Genomic DNA, 19,408 nt, shown 5'->3' on the forward strand with positions numbered 1-19,408 from the left:
TTTCTATGAGTTCATTTGATCAATGTTTTGTATTACCAAACACAATGTTGTAGCCATTTACTGATTGAGATGAATTATTATTTTGACACGGCCTGGTTAGGCAATGTAACACCTGTTTTTGTTTGTAGAATGTGATTTGCAAGTTTACCTCGGACACTATGCTAGATATGAAGGATCTTTAGATCACTCTATGTTCACTTACTGTGTATGTATTTTATTTTTTTCTCCTGTCATAGAAGCTTTAATCTTGGCGGGAGGTATAGTAAGCTTTGTCAGATCAAACTATGCCAGTAGAAAAACATACATCTCTAATGTTATAATTTATAAATGTAAGGATGCATTATCGCCTCAGGGACTATATTAGATACTGCACATGATGTTACTGTCTACTTTAAATGTGTCATCAGTTCTCTGAGCATGTAAGCTTTGGTCTTGGCGGGAGGTGTAGTGAGGGGTTGTCAGACCACAGCTTACATCGCGAGGAAAGCCAGACTTGACCCGACATTAGCCGAGGTCGAAAGTCAAGTGTAACTCTGCGGTTGACCAAGGATTGTAAATCAGCCTAGCTCCCCTCCCATGTGACATGTGGCCCCAACAAAACATGTAAGAAGGCACCAGCCGACCCTCTTCCAATATACAATAACCTACTCTCTGAACAAAGGCCGGACCTGACCTCACAATTAGCCAGGTCAAATGTAACCCTTGGAGCCCAACTCAAGGGGCCACAAATCAACCAGGGCCTCTCGTGTCACACGGCCCCACCTGATGACTTCTCCTTACATCTCAGAAACTCCAGTCTGACCCGACGTTTGGGAAGTCAAGTGTAGGGGAACTCTCACGGTTGCTCTCCCAATATACACACGGCCCCACCTGATGACTTTCCCAGATAGTTCTGAAAAAGTCCAGGCCTGACCGCACATTTGCGGGGTCAAATGTAAAGAGACCCTTCGCCGCCCCCCAGGCCAGCTGAACCTGACGGCTCGCATCCCAATATATAGGACGTCCTGGTCCTCCCTCGGGATTCGCAGAGAAGTAGTTGTCTTGTAACAAGGTGGCCAGCTACTACACCACCAGGCCTGCTCGAGCCGAAGTCAGAGGCCGGAGGCAAGTCGCCTCCGGTCAGGACCGAGACTTCCCTCCGGTGTCCCAGCTAAGCAGTCGCCCACCCGACACCAGTGTCCCCGCTAAGCAGTCGCCCTCCCGATACCAGTGTCCCAGCTAAGCAGTCGCCCTCCCGACACCAGTGTTCCAGCTAAGCAGTCTCCCTGCTAGGCCTCCCCTAGGTCACGTGAGTGTTTGTCAGAGCTTTCCATGGGATGAGTTACCTACGTGGGAAGTGTATTCATTTCATGTTCGTGTCCGAGAATCAGAGTGTCTAGTAACGTAATATGATGTCCTAGTAACGTAAATATAATGTCCTAGTAACTTCAATAGAAGGTGTTATTAATGTGTCCATGTCATGTTCGTGATTAATAAACAGTTGTAACGAAGCAGTGTTTGAGAAGTCGCCTTTAGGAACGTAATAGATGTGTATTGACGTATAAGATACGATAAGTGTACGATAAGAGTAAATAACTATCATGGCCACGCTACCAAAGTCTTCCTCTCTTTATACTCTTATACTATCAATATTCTACTTATATGTAATCTTCTTCTTGTGAATATTTTGTAGTATTACAGGAAGTGTGCATCTGTTGGGGTGATATAATTTTATTGAGTGCCCTTAAGGCCTATTCATTGTAGAGTATTTAATTTCTTATTTTTTAATACCATTTCCTAAGTGACTGATATTATTTTGTGAAAGCCCTTAAGGCCTGTTTCATGTGTGCAAGCAACATTTCTTAAGACTTCAAATTTATTGTTGCCTGAGTTTCTAATAATTTCTATATCATGTATAACTTTTATTCCCCAGAGTAGTGTTTTAAGTTCAAGTTAAGAGGTGCGCATATTGGTGTACCATTATTTGATTGTGTTTGTAGTGTTGGAGGGAATATAAGTGTCTAAATTTTACAGTGTGTCTCATTCATCCCAGTCACAGACGCTATCCTTCCACGGGTCACGGACAATTCATTTTGTTTAGTAGATTTAAGTGTTCTTGTGCTGGTTCGGGATTTTTCTCAAAGGGGCGCTTCCACTGCCATTACCATCTTATAATCTTTAATAAACCCCAAGTCAAGTGAGAAAATAAAGTCCAGTAAATTCCGACCGGTTACATATATATATATATATATATATATATATATATATATATATATATATATATATATATATATATATATATATATATATATATATATATATATATATATATATATATATATATATATATACTTCATTTTTAGTCCATATAACACACGGACTTTGAACATATAATCAACGACCTCACCAGCCAGGAATCGAACCCTCGACCTACTGGGTGGGACTAGGGAACGCTACCGACCAATCCACAAGGACACTAAAAGCAGTCCTAGACTCTGTTATATTTCACACAAAGCCTGTTCATCAAGCTGATGGCGCCGTGAACCTCATTGTGAACCTCATTATATGTTCAAAGTCCGCGTGTTATATGGACTAAAAATGAAGTATATATATGGTACCTCGTGTTTCATACCAGCTGGATTCGGTAAAATGTTACTGACCCCACATACGAGGCACGGGCAGTTTCCCAATGAGGCGCCATCAGCTCGATGAACAGGCTTTGTGTGAAATATAACAGAGTCTAGGACTGCTTTTAGTGTCCTTGTGGGTTGGTCGGTAGCGTTCCCTAGTCCCACCCAGTAGGTCGAGGGTTTGATTCCTGGCTGGTGAGGTCGTTGATTTTATATATATATATATATATATATATATATATATATATATATATATATATATATATATATATATATATATATATATATATATATATATATATATATATATATATATATATATATATATATATATATATATATATATAGTCAATATATAGTTATTGCTAAATTGTTAAACCATCATTTAGTGAAATAACTTCCTTTATATAATATAGCGTATCATTCACTGTGTATAGTCGGTACATTACCTTGCTGCTTCTTGCACATGTAGTGGAACATGTTGGTGATCTTCTGCACAACCCAGCGACCATTCTCGTCATTCTCGTCGATAACAGCAGCACCGTAGCCGTGTAAAGATCTGTATTAGAAACTAACGTCAGAATACAATTTAACTGCGAGTGGCATGCCACAAACTCAATATTGCCTGTATTCAGTATTACTGGTAGTAACTTCCCATACACACATTAATGCTCTTATGCAATATTACTAATACTGACCCGCCACAATAACGTCTATATACGATATTTCTTCAAGTGAACTAATCATGAGCATTACCTTTAAGAAACAAGTGGACTGTAATAACACATTAGTCATATCGTCGAGCTTCCCCTTGCTCTTTTTAGTTACCCCCCCCCCCCCCAAAAAAGATTATAAAAATAAAAATACAGTTTTCATTTCCACCACCTATGCACCATGGACAAGTAATAGTGTGTGACTCGAGCCAACACAAAAAGGTAGTGCATAGTGGTTTTGCAGTGAATGCAGCTGTGAGAGCTGCATTAAAAAATAAAATCCTGAAACAATACTCGTCCTGACTACAGGGTATACGCGTAGATATCATTGACAGGAAATAAGAAAAAGGAACAAAAACTTAGCAGGGAATACAACATTCCAGAACATATTCATAAGTCCAGCTCACAGGGTACGGTACAAAGAACTCCTGATGAACTTGAAGCAAAAGCTATATTAGTGCATGATAAATATGGAGGACCCTGCGACCCCCCACCCAATTGGAGGCGCACATCATATAAATAATTATTTATCTGCCAAATGAAGGGAGGTCAGATCTACAACCTAGTTCGAAGTCACGACAGAGGAGTCTTTCCTGCTAGAAAGTCATGTACACAAACATTGACACTTTCCTCGACAAGAGAGTGGAGTTTAAACTCTACAGTTCACAAGACATTATCAACATGATTTACAGTACAGTATTAGGTGTTGTGGAATTGTTGTACAAGAACAGAACGATCAACCAGGAGGGTTATGAGTTTAATACACTGAAGATGTTTATTTGTAAACCTTCTCAGGCAACCTGTAAGAGGAACGTGCTAATTTATGCTAAGGGCCCTCGAGTCAGTCAGGTGAGGGCGCAAGGGGATGATGTTTTTGAAGAATCGAAGTTGACTTAAATGAACCTGAACAGAAGAGACTTACTCACTGTTGGATATATCTATAGATCCCTGAATTGCAGCTTATTAAACAAGACAACGTAATGGCGCTCAACTCGGTCACCTTCTTGGAATGGGGGACTTCAACTATGGTGACATGGACTGAAGGAATGGAAATGCACCAAATTACCTAAATAATCCAGCAACTATTTTTGTAGAAACTCTAAGAAGCAATTAATTATTGCAACATGTTAACGATCCTGCTCACTTTTGAGAGGAACAAACACCAAAACCGTTGGATCTCATTATAACTAAGCAGGAGGGTATGGTGGCCAAATTGATATATTTAGCCCCTGTTGACACGTGATGTTATCCTCCACATTTAACTGTTACTTGGTACATGATGAGAGGAGGCCAATATTCACATGTTACAATGGTGAACACAACAGGACAAGGGAGGAAATCAATGAAATAAAGGGTGTACACTGCTCCGAGTCGTTGAGAAATAAGAACGCAAATACTACACTAAATATTATAGACAGCAAAGTGAACTATTTGATAGATAAAAATATACCCAAGACCCAACCCACTGGTCCCAGAACTACAAGGAGATCGTTAAATTTGAGCCATGTGGCTGGTGACAAAGTAAAGAAAAATCTCAGAATTTCAAGAGATGGGTGGTTACAAATGATGAGTTGGACAGAAGGCTCCAGGAACCAAACCAAGTCAGAGTGTAGAAGGGATGAAAAAGAGTTCCAGAGGCCGATTATAAACAAGTTGAGGTCAAACTTAGCTATTTATATCATAAAGCAAAATCGAAAATAAAAACACATTTGGGGGTATCATATCTGGGACTTGAAAATGGTAGCTATTTAGACTCAGACCAGGAATAGGCAGATGCAAAAAACCTCCCTGTGTCTGAAGAAAAACAGTTTGACAGCGCTGATGCACATTATGTTCTCAGAAGAGTGTATTAGAATCGAATTGTCAAAACTAAAGTTTCATAAGCGCCCTGGCTCTGATAGTATGCATCCCAGAGCATTAAGAGAGTTATGATACGAGCTTTCTGATCCCCTTAAAATCGTATTTTGCAGATGCGTGGATGAACAAAAGGTCCCTAGCGACTGGAAATAACATATGTGAGCCCTATATTTAGACAGGGAGATCGCTACTGCTTTAAAAATTATAGGCCAGTGAGATTGTCCAGCATAGTGTACAAAGAGCATGATACGAGATGCCATGATGGAACACTTAGTATGGAATAACCTTGCAATGAAATGTCAAAACGGTATTAAGCTTGGCAATTACTTAAGGTACTGGACCTTGGGGACAATATTGATAGTATACTGTATATCTAGACTTTACCGAGGATTTCGACAGATACCTCATAAAAGGCTGCAAATTAAACCGAAAATGTATGGTATTTGGTGGAGAGGTCTAGAGTTCGTCAAAGACTTTCTCCATAACCACAAGTAGTGTGTGGTGATTAACGGCACGAAATCGTCATGTTTATCCGTGAAAAGCAGGGTACCACAGAAGCGTGAACTGGAATAATTGTTATTTGTTTGTTTTATAAATTGTATGCCAGATGATATACACTCGTCCTAACAAATATTTACCGACGATTATATTTTTTTCAGGAAAATTAAGAGCCAAACGGACTGTGAAACGCTACAAGATCTTTGTCATCTTCATGGGTGCGTATTAGCCTCTGTTTATATAATTCCATCTCCCACATAACTCGAATATGAGCAGTGAGTAGTCATAATTGTACATGTGACAGTGTTATTCCACTGAGTTCCCCCAGCACCTTGAATGCATGGGTCAGCAATTAAGTAGCCAGCTTCTTTCAGTCTGTACCAGTCTTTCACCCACGTCAAACGTTGTTCACGAAGTTCGTTACACATACGCTTCTTGCTTTATTAACGCTCACAGCTCATAGCGTTAATTACGGTGATATCCTAGTTACTGTGAAATAGTTTATTTTCTTTACAAATGGAGAAAAGAACATTTGGGTTTGAAAACTTACCCATAAACATTTATTATATTACTTCTAGTGTACCTTTAATACTGACTCTATTGAATCTTCATCAGTGATTACAACAGGTTAACCACGGTAACATTAGGTGGCATCTCAATAGATCAGTGTTTTATATAAAAAAAAAACCTGACATTCATTGGTCAGCACTTTACAATGTTCTCCATTTTGCACATGTGATATCTTCCTTCTTGAGAGACTCATACAATTTTATGCTTGTTTGAGTTCCATTTCAAAGTACAAGTTAAAATGTTTTTGTTTTTTATAAGTGATTTAATACATTTTATCACTTTCCGTATATGTGGCACCACTGTACGAAGCAGCATTACTGCACCCCAGAACATCTTAGCAACCTGCCTTCAAGAAGCTCTCACGACCGATTTCAGCTACTGGGCATTTGCTCCCAGCACAGCAGCAGCCTCAACGCCTACCCCAGCACCAGGCCCCCAGCGAGTGCTTACCCAACCTCTGTAACACACAACATATGTTGTTTTGATTCGTCGACACCTGCCTCAGTGCCCTCTTGAACCCTGATCAACAACTTTTTTTTTTGGCACCCCCCTACATCCTTGTGTAAGGTGAAGCGCAGAAGCGTTTACAGTGCCCAACAGGGAAGCATGCTAAGTTCATGATCGCCTTTATGTCTCATGAGTTAAGAGCGTAGAAGCCTGAAGAGTCAATGGTTTATGTCTAAGCAAATTATTGGAAGCTCCAACAACTCTCCCTAAAAACGAATTCGCAACTTTCGATTTACACCAGGTACCTATTTTACTGCTAGGTGAACAGGGACCAATTGGGGCTGGGAAGTATGTCCAAACAACTTTTCCACCGACCCGGGAATCGAACCCGTGACATCTCGCTTGCGAGGCAAGAGCGATACCGTTCTACCAACCGGCGCCACCATCAACAACTTGCAGTGGCTGAACCCAGTTGTGTGTGACCCACCATGTGAACCAGTGCACCCGGGTTACATGGGACGGTTATCTTAGACATCAATTAGATCATCAGATCAACCACTCCCTTACAACTATTACCCCATTAATGCTACCTTGGACACGTCATCGATGCCATATTTGAAACGTCACTCCAACGTCATTGTAAGATGCTATCTTGAATTTTCGCTTTTATGGGCAAAGAGTGACTGTAACCTTCTTCTCACCAGCTGCGAGGCTGTACCATGTAGAACTCCACGGACCCACCTACTAGAACTCGAGACTTCACTCAGTCGTCTTTTTAGGTAATTCACAAACCTGCATTAGTTTTTACACACAGTTAACATATTCTACAGCATGCCATCACACGTCAGACGTCGTGATAGGCTAGTTTTTAATTTGTAAGTGTCTTACTTTGTTTATTACTAGCATAATATTATTTTGTTGTGTTTTTCGTTGCTTTCATTCATGTAATGTAATTGGATGGGCAAGGTTATTGTTTAAGAATAATATTGTATTTTTTGCATTATCATTTATGGATAATTTATTTCATTTACCTGGTTCAGACAGTGTGCAATAAGTGGAAGATTACAATAGTGACTAATCAATCAGAAAACACAGTACCTACTGACGCAGAGCCCCCTACTGGAGCTGTCATTGATACTGTTCATTCGGAAGATTTGCATGGAATACAAATTCATTAATAAGAAAAAACACTTCCATGAAGAGTAGTGAAATATTAATCGATCAATCATATGGCAATTTACACCATACCCAACTTGGGTCACGTCGTACATACGACACCACACCTCATTACGGTTCTGTTCCATCTATTTCACACCAAAGTCCAGTGTGTCAGAACATCTTACTTTACCTCCCACATCCTCTAATCCTCCAGTCACATCTCAGTTGTCTATGTTCATGTGAGGATGTTATGCAGAACATTGCAAGCACGGCAGATGAAGATCGCTAGGCTTTTATACGCGGTCATATAAAACAAGGTAGTCTCGCTAGTGAACACATTAGTGCTAGTGGCCTTGCTGATCCTAATTATCTTGTTTTCCGAAGCACCTTAATTGATCTTTTTGATTTGGGAGCACTGGATGGTCACCTAAACTGGATTTATAGATGGGCTGACCGTATTTCTCGGCTTGTTTGGACAAAAGACATGTTGAAAAGTGTCTCTCTAGCAGGTGATTTCTGTGAAGATATCGTTGCTAATTTTTGTGGTTCAGGCTGTCTGGATGCTAACGGCACCATGTCATTAAAGCAGTTTAACGCATTTTTGAATATGTGACTTTTGTATTATTTTTACAGGATTCTGCGTACAATTGTAATAGCCCCTGTCTTATAGGCAGATGTATTTATATAAATGGGTTAATTACATTAGATTTATATACTCTATTACCCACTGTAACTTTCCACCAGCTATGAAGTAGCATGTTCAGAGCACGTGATAAGGTGTGCCCACGGGAAGTCGTGTCACTTAGTGCTGAGCTAAGGCATTAAGTAGCCGGCTTTCTGGCCACCTCTTGATGCAGTAGTTTGATATCCATGACGAGAGGAAGACGTTATTGAGAGCCATCGTGGATGGTTCCGTCTTCCCTCGAGGGAGGACGTATATTTCCGTTCTCCCTCGACGGGTATAACAGGGATTGTCACTCAACACCTCACACCAACCGGACGTATTTAGAAGAGCTCTTTAATATAGTGATTAAGTTACGTGATATGCACTTAGAACTGTATATGAGATAATTCTTCAATAAATAGAGAACAGACAATTGTGTTTCGTTAATAAAATCCTATATATTTTTACATGTTCCCAGCCCCATTAACCCAGAAAGAATCAACGGTTAAAGAGCCAGTTCATCCCATTCCATCAATAGATTGAAAAATTTTGGACCTTGTCTTACAACAAATTGAACCTGAAGCTGCCTGCATGTGAATCTCTCATGCACCATGTCAAGGACACAGAATTAGTACTGAGTGGCATACTATTAAACGATAAAGTCCTTCCAGTACCTAGCGGAACTCTTTGACTGGTTGGAGGAGGCGGATGCTCACATCTCTCCATACACCAAATGGGCTATTGAGAGGCTGTGCCAGCGTGTCGTAATGGTATCAACTGACCCTGATAGTGTTGTTTTGCTGCTGCACTACATTCAGTACCTTATGAACAAGGAGTGGGTGAAAACGGCAGCTTATACCTTAACATATCCTTTCTGAGAAATTAGGTGTCGCACTCTGCTAGGTGCTTGTTAAAGCACATGTTACAACTAGTGGTGATGCCCTTAATGAGATATGTATGATGCATGGTGCCATGGTAGGCAACCCTCTGTCTTATTTAGCCAACCTTGAGTCCCTGTCCTCAGTGAGCAAGATATTCAGATGGTGGAACTTTTCCTTGTTCGAATATAATCATGTTCAAGGTCCAAACCAACGGTCTCGACGTTCAATGAGTTGTGAATTGTGTGTCATACTCGAAGTTCCGTTGGCAAAGCCCTCGGTTAGCGGTAATCTACATCAAGTGTGATCCGAGGGTATTTCAGAAGGTTATACACAATGTGATACATGGTGCGGTAACCATTCTTGTCAAACAGAAAGGGAATATGCTTGACACGACTAATTTGGGAAGGGATAAAAAGGAGGGTTCTCTGAAGCCTTCTAATTGCCTTAAACTATTACCCGCGTAATTTCGGAGAACAGTTGAATACGGTAGTAAGTGAGACACCAAATGCTTTGGCGTCAATTGTGTGTTGTTGTTTTTTCAAAAGAAAGAAAATCACTTCTAAAGCAGTTAACCTCTTACTACTTAATAACTTCACTGTGTATGTGTGTGTGGTAGGACATGTGTGTGGGAGCTCCGTGTTTTTCGTCGAAAAACAGGGTCTTTCCAGGAGTACCCAGTCTGATTTCTAGGAAATCTGATTCGTGAGTGACTAGTGAGTGTCGTGACCAGTACAATATCTATCTGTGATCCCCCTAAGTAGATATATTTGTCAATTTACTGGTGAATCTGTATCTCCCAAGAGAGGTGTAGGCCCACCAAGCTCCCCTCAGTGCCACGGCTTGTAATCTGAGCCCTGTCCACCTCCACCGTCCACCCTCCCCCACCGTCCAACCAGGCCACCTAGCTGACCACACAACTTGACCGTGTCCCTACTGCCAGCTACTCAGCCCTCACTAGCTCCAATATGTCGAAGTTGGCTGCTAGTATCAAACATTCAAATATTACGAAACAACAGCTGGCTGATGTGATAATGGAAGTCCAAAGGACTCTCATACAGGACATCATACAACAAATGAATAAGGAGACCATCAGGAAGCTAGAAGAAGCTGACCAGCGTCTTACTGACCAGCTATGTGAGATTAAAAGAAGATTGGAAGTCTCGCAAGGGGAAAAAAGTGACTTACAAGCAAAGTTGAACGTTGAAGCCAAAGAAAACCGAACACTCAAGACCCAAGTTCAACAGCTGAGTGAGGAGAATTCCAAGCTCAAAACGGAACTAACGACAACAGCAGACCGGGTGGATTATGTGGATAACATAGGGCGGCGAAACAACCTCAGGATTGCTGGAGTCCCTGAAGATATCCACGAGAACTGGGAGTCATCCCAACGCAAAATTTCACGCCTGCTGAATGAACATTTTAAACTTCTTGAAGGAAAGTTTGACTGTGCTCAACGCGTCGGGAAACCCAACTCCTCCCGCCCCCCGGGACATCAAACCAAAATTCTCATCCCCCTCTGACCGTGACAAAGTGTTTTATCAGCGCAGTAAACTGAAAGGCACCAATATTTTCGTCAACGAGGATCTCTGGCCAGGTACGACTAAAGCCCGTCTACAGCAAATGGACCAGTTTAAAGAAGCCAGGAAACAAGGGAAACACGTGACGTTCAGTCATAAAACCCTTGTTGTAAGGGATCGGGCAAGTGGACACCCGCCCACTCACTCACCAACTGTACCAACCCCCAAGCCCCTCGAGAACCCCCTCCCCACTAAGGAGGAACCAGCCACTGTCGCTATCACCTGAGAGTCCCCCCCTGCCGGCTAACTCGATACACGTCACCCTGGGAAACCAGCAACACTCAACAGTACCGCTCATCCTAAGTTGGTTGTAGCACTTGTGAGTTACCCCCCCCGCACTATTATAATTTTCATAGATCTTCCATTTTCACACCTCAGTGGCCCAGAGTTTTTACTGTTTCTAAATCAGCATCAATGTTCCCACAATGATGATGCTAGTGTCATTCCCTTAGATGTGCTACATTGTATGTGTTACACCCCATTTACCAATGGTGTTGACACAATACTAGCTCATATAGCTCCTGATGCCTTTCTACAAAACTCACTGGGTTACACCAACCCCAACTGTAACTATTACTTTCCTGACTCTCCCGAGTTTTGTTCTAGTTTTCTACTACCTCATTCCTTCTCCTTCATTAGCCATAACATCAGCAGTATTCCCCTTCATCTAGATACCTTTTTAGATCAGTGTTTATCTTCTATTGCCCACAAATTTGATGTACTTGGGTTCTGTGAGACCAAACTCACTAACGATATTGAACATTTGTATAACATTCCTAATAATAATAGACACTGGGTCAACACGTCGCGACACAGTGGTGGTGTCGCCCTGTATGTTGATATCAAGTTTAACACTTCGGTAAGGGTTGATTTAAAGGTTCAGGAGGAGTACATGGAGAGTGTTTTCATTGAATTACGTAACGGCACACGAAATATCCTAGGAGCAGTAATCTACAGAAGACTAATGTAAGGAGTTTTCTTGATAAATTTCGGAGCTTATCACTATCATAAGTTCAGAGAGGAAACGTTGCTATATTACAGGAGATTTCAACCTTGATCTATTAAAATCAGAAACCGACACCTCAGTATTAGACCTTCTTGCTGCCTGTCATTCTAAACTCTTCTTCAACACAATAACCAAACCTACTAGAGTAACTGCCACCTCTGCCACTGTGATAGATCGTATCTGGACTAACAACAATCCTAACAATCTTGCAAGTGGAATTATTTATAACAATATCTCAGATCACTTCCCAGTTTTTGCCATGTATAAAACAGCCACAAGACCTGAAAGGTCATACATTACAGAGACTACTGCACCGACAACATGCTCCTTTTTTAAAATAACCTAATGAATGCTAACTAGGATCTTGTCTGTGCCTCCGACAACCCGAACGTGAACAGCTGCAACTTCTCTTGCATCTTCAATGCTTGCTTTGATAAATGCTTCCCGCTCAAGACTAAGTCAGTGAAAACTGCATCCATTTCCAAACCCTATATCACAAGAGAAATTAAGATAATGATAAAAGAAAAACACAAATTCCAAAGGAAATTTGCAAAAAGACCCATGACTTTCGGTGATGCTTACCGAGGTATCAGAAATAGAGTAACTCAAGCAGTTAGAAATGCCAGACGTAGCTATTATACAAATAAGCTCCAGTCAGCATCAGGCGGCGGTAAGAAAACCTGGAATGTCATAAATTCTATTCAGAACAGGAACACTCAGCCTTCGGCCCCCCACTCAGCTTTTATGATAAATGATTCAGTTGTAACGGAACCGTTCCTCATTGCCAACCACTTCAATGAATATTTTATTAAAGTTGGCAAAAATCTTGCAAAGAACATCCCTGATCACCGTGAGGAATTTAGAGCCTACCTTCAAAACAGACAGCAAAATGAGCTGTTCTTATCCTCTGTCACAGCAGATGAATTACTGGCCATCATAAAAATGTCTAAAGATGCAGCAGTAGGCGAAGACAATATACCATTATACCAATGAGCATCATTAAGAAAGTAGCCCACTTATTACTTCTTGTTCTCCAACACATTTGTAACTCCTCCTTCACTAGTGGTGTCTTTCCGGATAAACTGAAAATTGCTAAAGTTCACCCAGCATAAAAAAAAATCTGGGGACAAAGGTCTCTTCAAGAATTACCGCCCCATATCAGTCCTCCCACCCTTGAGTAAGATACTGGAGAAGCTAGCATGTAGTAGACTAAATTCCTTCTGCAATGCAATAACATCTTTACAGACTCCCAGTTTGGGTTTAGAGCTAGAAGGTCGACTAAGAGTGCTCTGCTATCCTTTACTAATGACATCTTAAATTCCTTTGACGACAGTCAGTTCACAGTCGGTATATTCTTGGACCTCTCTAGAGCCTTTGACACTGTCGACCATACCATCCTCCTTTCAAAGCTTGAACATTACGGCGTTAGGGGACTGTCCCACAATTGGTTTACCTCATATCTGTCCAACAGGATGCAGTATGTCTGCTATAATAATCACCAATCTGATTCCTCGCCAATCTTTTATGGCGTCCCCCAAGGTTCCATTCTCGGTCCAGTACTTTTTTTGTTGTGCATAAACGGCATAGTCCACGCCAGCACACTCATAAAATAGAACTTATTTGCAAACGATAGTAATCTCTATGCCAGGAACTCAAACCTCCATTCCTTGATGAGAACTATGAACACTGAAATGGCTAAAGTCAGGACCTGGGAAATACATAATAATCTGACCTTAAACCTTGAGAAAACCCACTACACGATTTTTCACAGAAGAAAAAACTTACCCTCAGACTTGGACCCCCTGTACCTTGGTAATACAGTTCTCAAATGAGAACAAAATACAAAATTCCTTGGAATTATTGTTGATGAGAAACTTAACTGGAGAAACCACATACAAGCCATTCACAGTAAAGTCAATAAACAGTGAGGTATCATGTATCACACTCGACAGTCACTCACTCTCACAGCAATGAAAGAAATCCATCATGATCTTGTTTACCAACACCTGATACACTGTCACACATTATGGGGGGCCTCTAGCTCTTTAAAAACACAATCTCTGGTTACTGCACAAAAGAGAGCTGTACGGACAATGACCTACTTGAAAAAAACCGACCACACAAACGAATAATTTGCTAAATTGAAAATGTTAAAATTCGAAGATATTAACACCTACTGCTGTGCCCTCTTTGTTTACAAATCTATCAATCACTTGTTTGACAATAATTATTTCCAGTCCCGGAATAATCAGAGATACAACTTAAGGCACCCAGAGCTACTAAGACCCCCCTCCCCCCATGCGCTCCTCTCAGTTCCAGACCTCCATAAAATATCATGGTGTAAAGGTGTGGAACAACTTACCCCCACCCATACGAGCAATGACTACGTTCCCTTCCTTTAAATAATCTCTTAAAAATATCTATTGTCTAAGTATTAATATTTCTTGTAATACCTACTATATTTACAGTACCTGCTTTTACTGTACCATAAAAACCGTTTTATCGGAAATTGTCATGTATATAGATAAAAAATTAACATTGCAATAAACGTATTTGTCAACTAGACATAATCCTGACAGCTCTGTCCTCTTGTTCAACCTTAATAGTGTACAACCCATGTTGTACTGCTCCCCCATTATACTTATGTTTTTCAATTCCACTGTAATTTATGTATATACTTATAATATAAACAAAAAATAAACGAAAGAATAATAAATAAATAAAATAAATAAATATTTAAGTGATAACCGTGGGAACAGTATGAGATGTTCTTATTACCACCATACTATTCCAGATGTTACTAAATGTTACATAATACTTCCTTGAGATAAATGTATGGTGTATATCATGTGCCTAAAAGAGAGCTCAGGTTCTCAACTGGCTCAGCCATGTTGATATTGTTATTATTATCCACTCTGTATCTGTGATTTTCTGGCTAAATAAACTGTTTCAATTCAATTCAATTCAATTCAATTCAATTCAATATTGTATTGTACCTCTGACTTTCTATGTTGGATAAAGGTCTGGGTGCAGCGAACATTAGAATTTGTATATATTAAATATTCTGTTCCAAAACTTGTTATATCTGACATGTCTAAATTTTCACCTGGTATGTGGTACCCGCAGTATTCTTGTTATGAAACAATAGTTTTGGGCAAGAAACCCAATTACTAATTCTTTATGCTCAGTGAGTGAATAACCAATATATCTAATAGAGGTTTTATAATTGGCATGTTCTGCGTTACAGGTACAGCCATTGTTATGATCTTATGATTGTATGAAGATGGCTGTAGCTAATGTATTATCATTATATTCACCCCAATAAAAACTATTATAATTATTACTTAATTTGATTACTCGCATCATTTCTCCTACTTTCTGTTGCAGATGATGGTCGATCGTAAAACAGACATTTCAATATTAGCCAAAATTAATACCAAGTCTGTCTTTCTGCACATTCTATGATAAAACGTTATGGCTGTCTTAAAATTTCCCTAAAGGTATTGGCGGCCATCTTGGAATTATCCCCTAGTGGGCGAATGTATCCTATCTAAAAAATATAACTGTGTTTTTAATTGAACGTTAAGGGTCATATAAGTCAAATAAAATGCCAAACTTCGGGACCCAAAAAGTATATACGAAGCCAAGGAATGAAGCCAAGAAAATTATAAAAATAAGAGTTGATGCCAGTACTCATTCTTGTTTTACCAAGGTTTTTGAAGGGGGGGAGGGTAAGAACTTCGATTTGGTGCCATTATGTGGGACACTGCTTCTCTTGCCATCATGGATTGCCCCACAATGGCAATAAACGTAATTTAAGTACTTCAGTAGGCAAAGTCTTTAAGAAAGTCTTAGTTTGTGCACTGAACAACACCAGTTAAAGATGATAAAAATGGACTGTCGACTTTCAAAAAATTTTCATCATTCAAGTAAATTTATCAACACTCCTTTTTTCGAAACAAATCCACTTGATCCTATTTTACTCTTCCAAAGTAGTTTTACTGTTAAGTATAATTTTTTGCTGACCTTCTTAATGTCAAAGTGTCATAAAGGGTTAACATAGCTGGTCTGTGTTGCTTTCTAAATTTTAAATAACTTTCAGTCTTTCACTTGTATGCGATTATTTCTGTCGAAGTTAACCCAGCCGCACTTTAACATAATGTTTACTCGTGAACGCCTATCGCTGTTCTTTAATTAGAAAGATAAATATGAAACTTTTGAAAGCTTTTCCATAATATCTATCGTTTCTTTTATCAATAAACACACAGCTCTCCTTCTCAATAACTTTCAACTTTTGCAGTTAGACATTATCGTGGCGGAAGTCTCTTTAATATATTAATATTTCTTAATTCCTACCCTCTCGATTTGAAGTTCACTATGTGCAATATTTGAGGAATTGTACTTATCACCACCTAGTGCTAGTAACTACAGTACAGCACCTCCTTCTTGATTATGTTGTTGATGAATTTATGGAGTCACTTGGCGTTTACCTTTCTTCACTCACACCTACTAATAGACACACTGCCTTCACTCACACCTATTGATAGACATAATGCCTTCAATCACACTTAATAATAGACACACTGCCTTCACTCAGTCTTGATAATAGACATAATGCCTTCACTCACACCTACTAATAGACACACTTCCTTTACTCACACCAATTGATAGACATAATGCCTTCACTCACACTTAATAATAGACACACTGCCTTCACTCACACTAATTGACAGACATAATGCCTTCACTCTCACCTACTAATAGACACATTCCATTCACTCACATCTACTGATAGACGTATTGCCTTCATTCACACCTAATGGTAGACATACTGCTTTAACTTACATGTACACTGATAGACACAATGCCTTCATTCACAAGTACTGATAGACACACTGTCTTCACTCACACATATTGATAGTCATACTGCCTTCACTCGCACTTAATGATAGTCACACTGCCTTCAGTCACACTTACTGATATATACAGTGCCTTCACTCACACTTAATGATAGTCATAATGACTTCACTCACACTTAATGATAGTCAAACTGCCTTCACTCACACATATTGATAGTGGCCACTGCCGTCTTTCACAACCTTCAAATCTCCCTGACTATTAAGCCCACATATAGGTAAATCTCGAGTTATATACCGTCATGGCTTACATTTTTCTTTATTACATTTAACATTTACACACAATTATACTTACGACAAAATGCTTGTTAAATTATGGCTTCACAATAATCCGTATGTAGTATTATATGGACGTTTTTTATGAATAAATCAGTCGCACGAATCTGGGCATTCGAGTGGCCATGTTGCTCAGATACTTGTTGTTCAACATACCGTTGGTAACTAAAAAAATCTATAAACGATATACTTTCTTGTGCAATTTTAGAATCATTATTGGTTAACATTAATGCAATATTTGACTGTGAATAGGATGTTTCTGCTTGACAAGTTTTAAATTTATGGTCTCAACAGATCAGACAGTCAGGGTGGGTAAGGATAAGAGATCAGCTTCACCGACACTTTATGCCGCCCTTGACCAGCCCCTTACGTTTAGTATAAGCATTTACTTCCAGAATTCATGTTCCTTTACTGGAAAAATTCGCATTTATACAAACTTGAAGCTAGAGACTCTTTGATTCTATGAATACACGACAAAGAGAGGACTCAGAACACGACTAACTTAAATGTCTACTATGCAAACAGTAGAAGTATGAGAAACAAAATGGATGATATTAGAGCCTTGGTATGTACCGAAAAAAGTGATATAATAGCATTCACCGAAACATGGATAAACCTAGACTCACGTGAGTTACCTGTCGAATACCAAATTGCAGGTTACAAATAATTCCATACCGATAAGTAGATTAGGAAAGGAGGCGAAGTAGCAATCTATGTCAGGGATAATCTAAAGTGTGAAATAAATAAGAAAATCAAAACTGAGTGGAATACAGAAACAATTTGGATAGAATTAATCGATGGTAGGGAAAAATTCATCACAGGAGTAATATATAGACCTCCTAATCTTGATAGAGTTAATGAGCGACTTATTTGGGACGAAATGCGCAGGGCTTCCATACATAGCAAAGTCTGTATAGTAGGCGACTTTAACTTTAGCCAAATAGATTGGACTGACATTATGGGTAACTCAGAATCAGAGGATTTTCTTGAATCGATCCAGGACTGTTTCCTAAGCCAACATATAACAGAACCCACCCGGGGAAATAATATACTCGAATTAGTTCTGTCAAACAGAGAAAACCTCATTAGCAATGTGGAGGTAGGGAACGAACTTGCAAACAGCGATCACAAAGAAATTAGATTCCAGTTAAAATTTCAGGAAAGCCGTAAGGAAAATTCCACTAAAGTCCCAGATTTAGTATATATATATCAGAAGGGCAAACTTTGATAGTTTGAAGAGGCAGTTGAGAGAGGGGTATCACGTTTGGGGGTGAACTACATGATCTCACATGAGGTGACCTCACTCAATGTACCCACAGAGGGCGACCTCACCCTACCTGGAGACCTGACGATTGAGATTGACCTGATACCGAGATATGAGGTTGCCGAGTTCCACGACAATTTAAATAGTGAGTTACTTAATGCACAAAAGCAGAACATACCATACAAAAACTCACATCAAACAACAATGACCCTAAATTGATAAATAAATATTTCAAGAACATTATTGGACAAAGGAAGGCTATAGGTAGGAGAATCAATCGTGGTGAAGTTTATCTCCAAGATTACTATAAAGTATTGGCCGGAAGGGTTAAGACGGAGATAAGAAAAGCCAAGAGGAATAATGAGCAGAAGGTAGCAAGGGAGGCGAATTCAAACCCCAAGGGATTCTATCAAATGTATTAAACTAAAACACGAGAAAAGATTGGACCATTACAGTCAGATATCGATGAGCTAACTGATAACGACGGAGAAATGAGCATTAATCTGAATAAATATTTTTCAACAGTTTTCACTACCGAAAATTTAAACATGATACCCGAAGCTCCGACTCTATACAGAGATAGTGAAGAAAATAAAATAAGCGAGATAGAAGTGACTAGTAATGATGTTAGTAAGCAAATAGACAAACTAAAGCCTTACAAGTCACCAGGTCCCGATGAGATATTTGCCAGAGTATTAAAGGAATGCAGGAAGGAGCTAAGTATGCCCTTAGAAAAGTTGTTTAACATGTCCTTAAAAGCAGGTGTAGTACCAGAATCCTGGAGAATAGCGAATGTAATACCGCTTTTCAAGAAGGGAAATAGATCACTATCCTCTAACTATCGCCCAATCAGTCTAACATCAATTGTAGGCAAATTACTGGAAGCAATCATTTCAAACCTTATTCGAAATCACCTGGAGAAGCATAAGTTGATCATTGATTCCCAACATGGCTTTACAAGCAGGCGTTCAT

General features: G+C 39.6%; 1 protein-coding gene across 1 annotated transcript in view; it reads right to left on the reverse strand.

The window, feature by feature from the left end:
* The window catches only part of LOC121867235 (macrophage mannose receptor 1-like), a 259,604-nt gene that overhangs the window by 134,823 nt on the left and 105,373 nt on the right, over window positions 1–19,408 (reverse strand). Inside the window, exon 8 of the mRNA XM_042367087.1 lies at window positions 3,059–3,168. Coding sequence (XP_042223021.1) covers window positions 3,059–3,168 — 110 coding nt within the window. The remainder of the gene's footprint in view (window positions 1–3,058; window positions 3,169–19,408) is intronic.

The sequence above is a fragment of the Homarus americanus genome, unplaced genomic scaffold (genome assembly GCF_018991925.1).
Source record: "Homarus americanus isolate GMGI-L3 unplaced genomic scaffold, GMGI_Hamer_2.0 scaffold6317, whole genome shotgun sequence".
NCBI lineage: Eukaryota > Metazoa > Arthropoda > Malacostraca > Decapoda > Nephropidae > Homarus > Homarus americanus.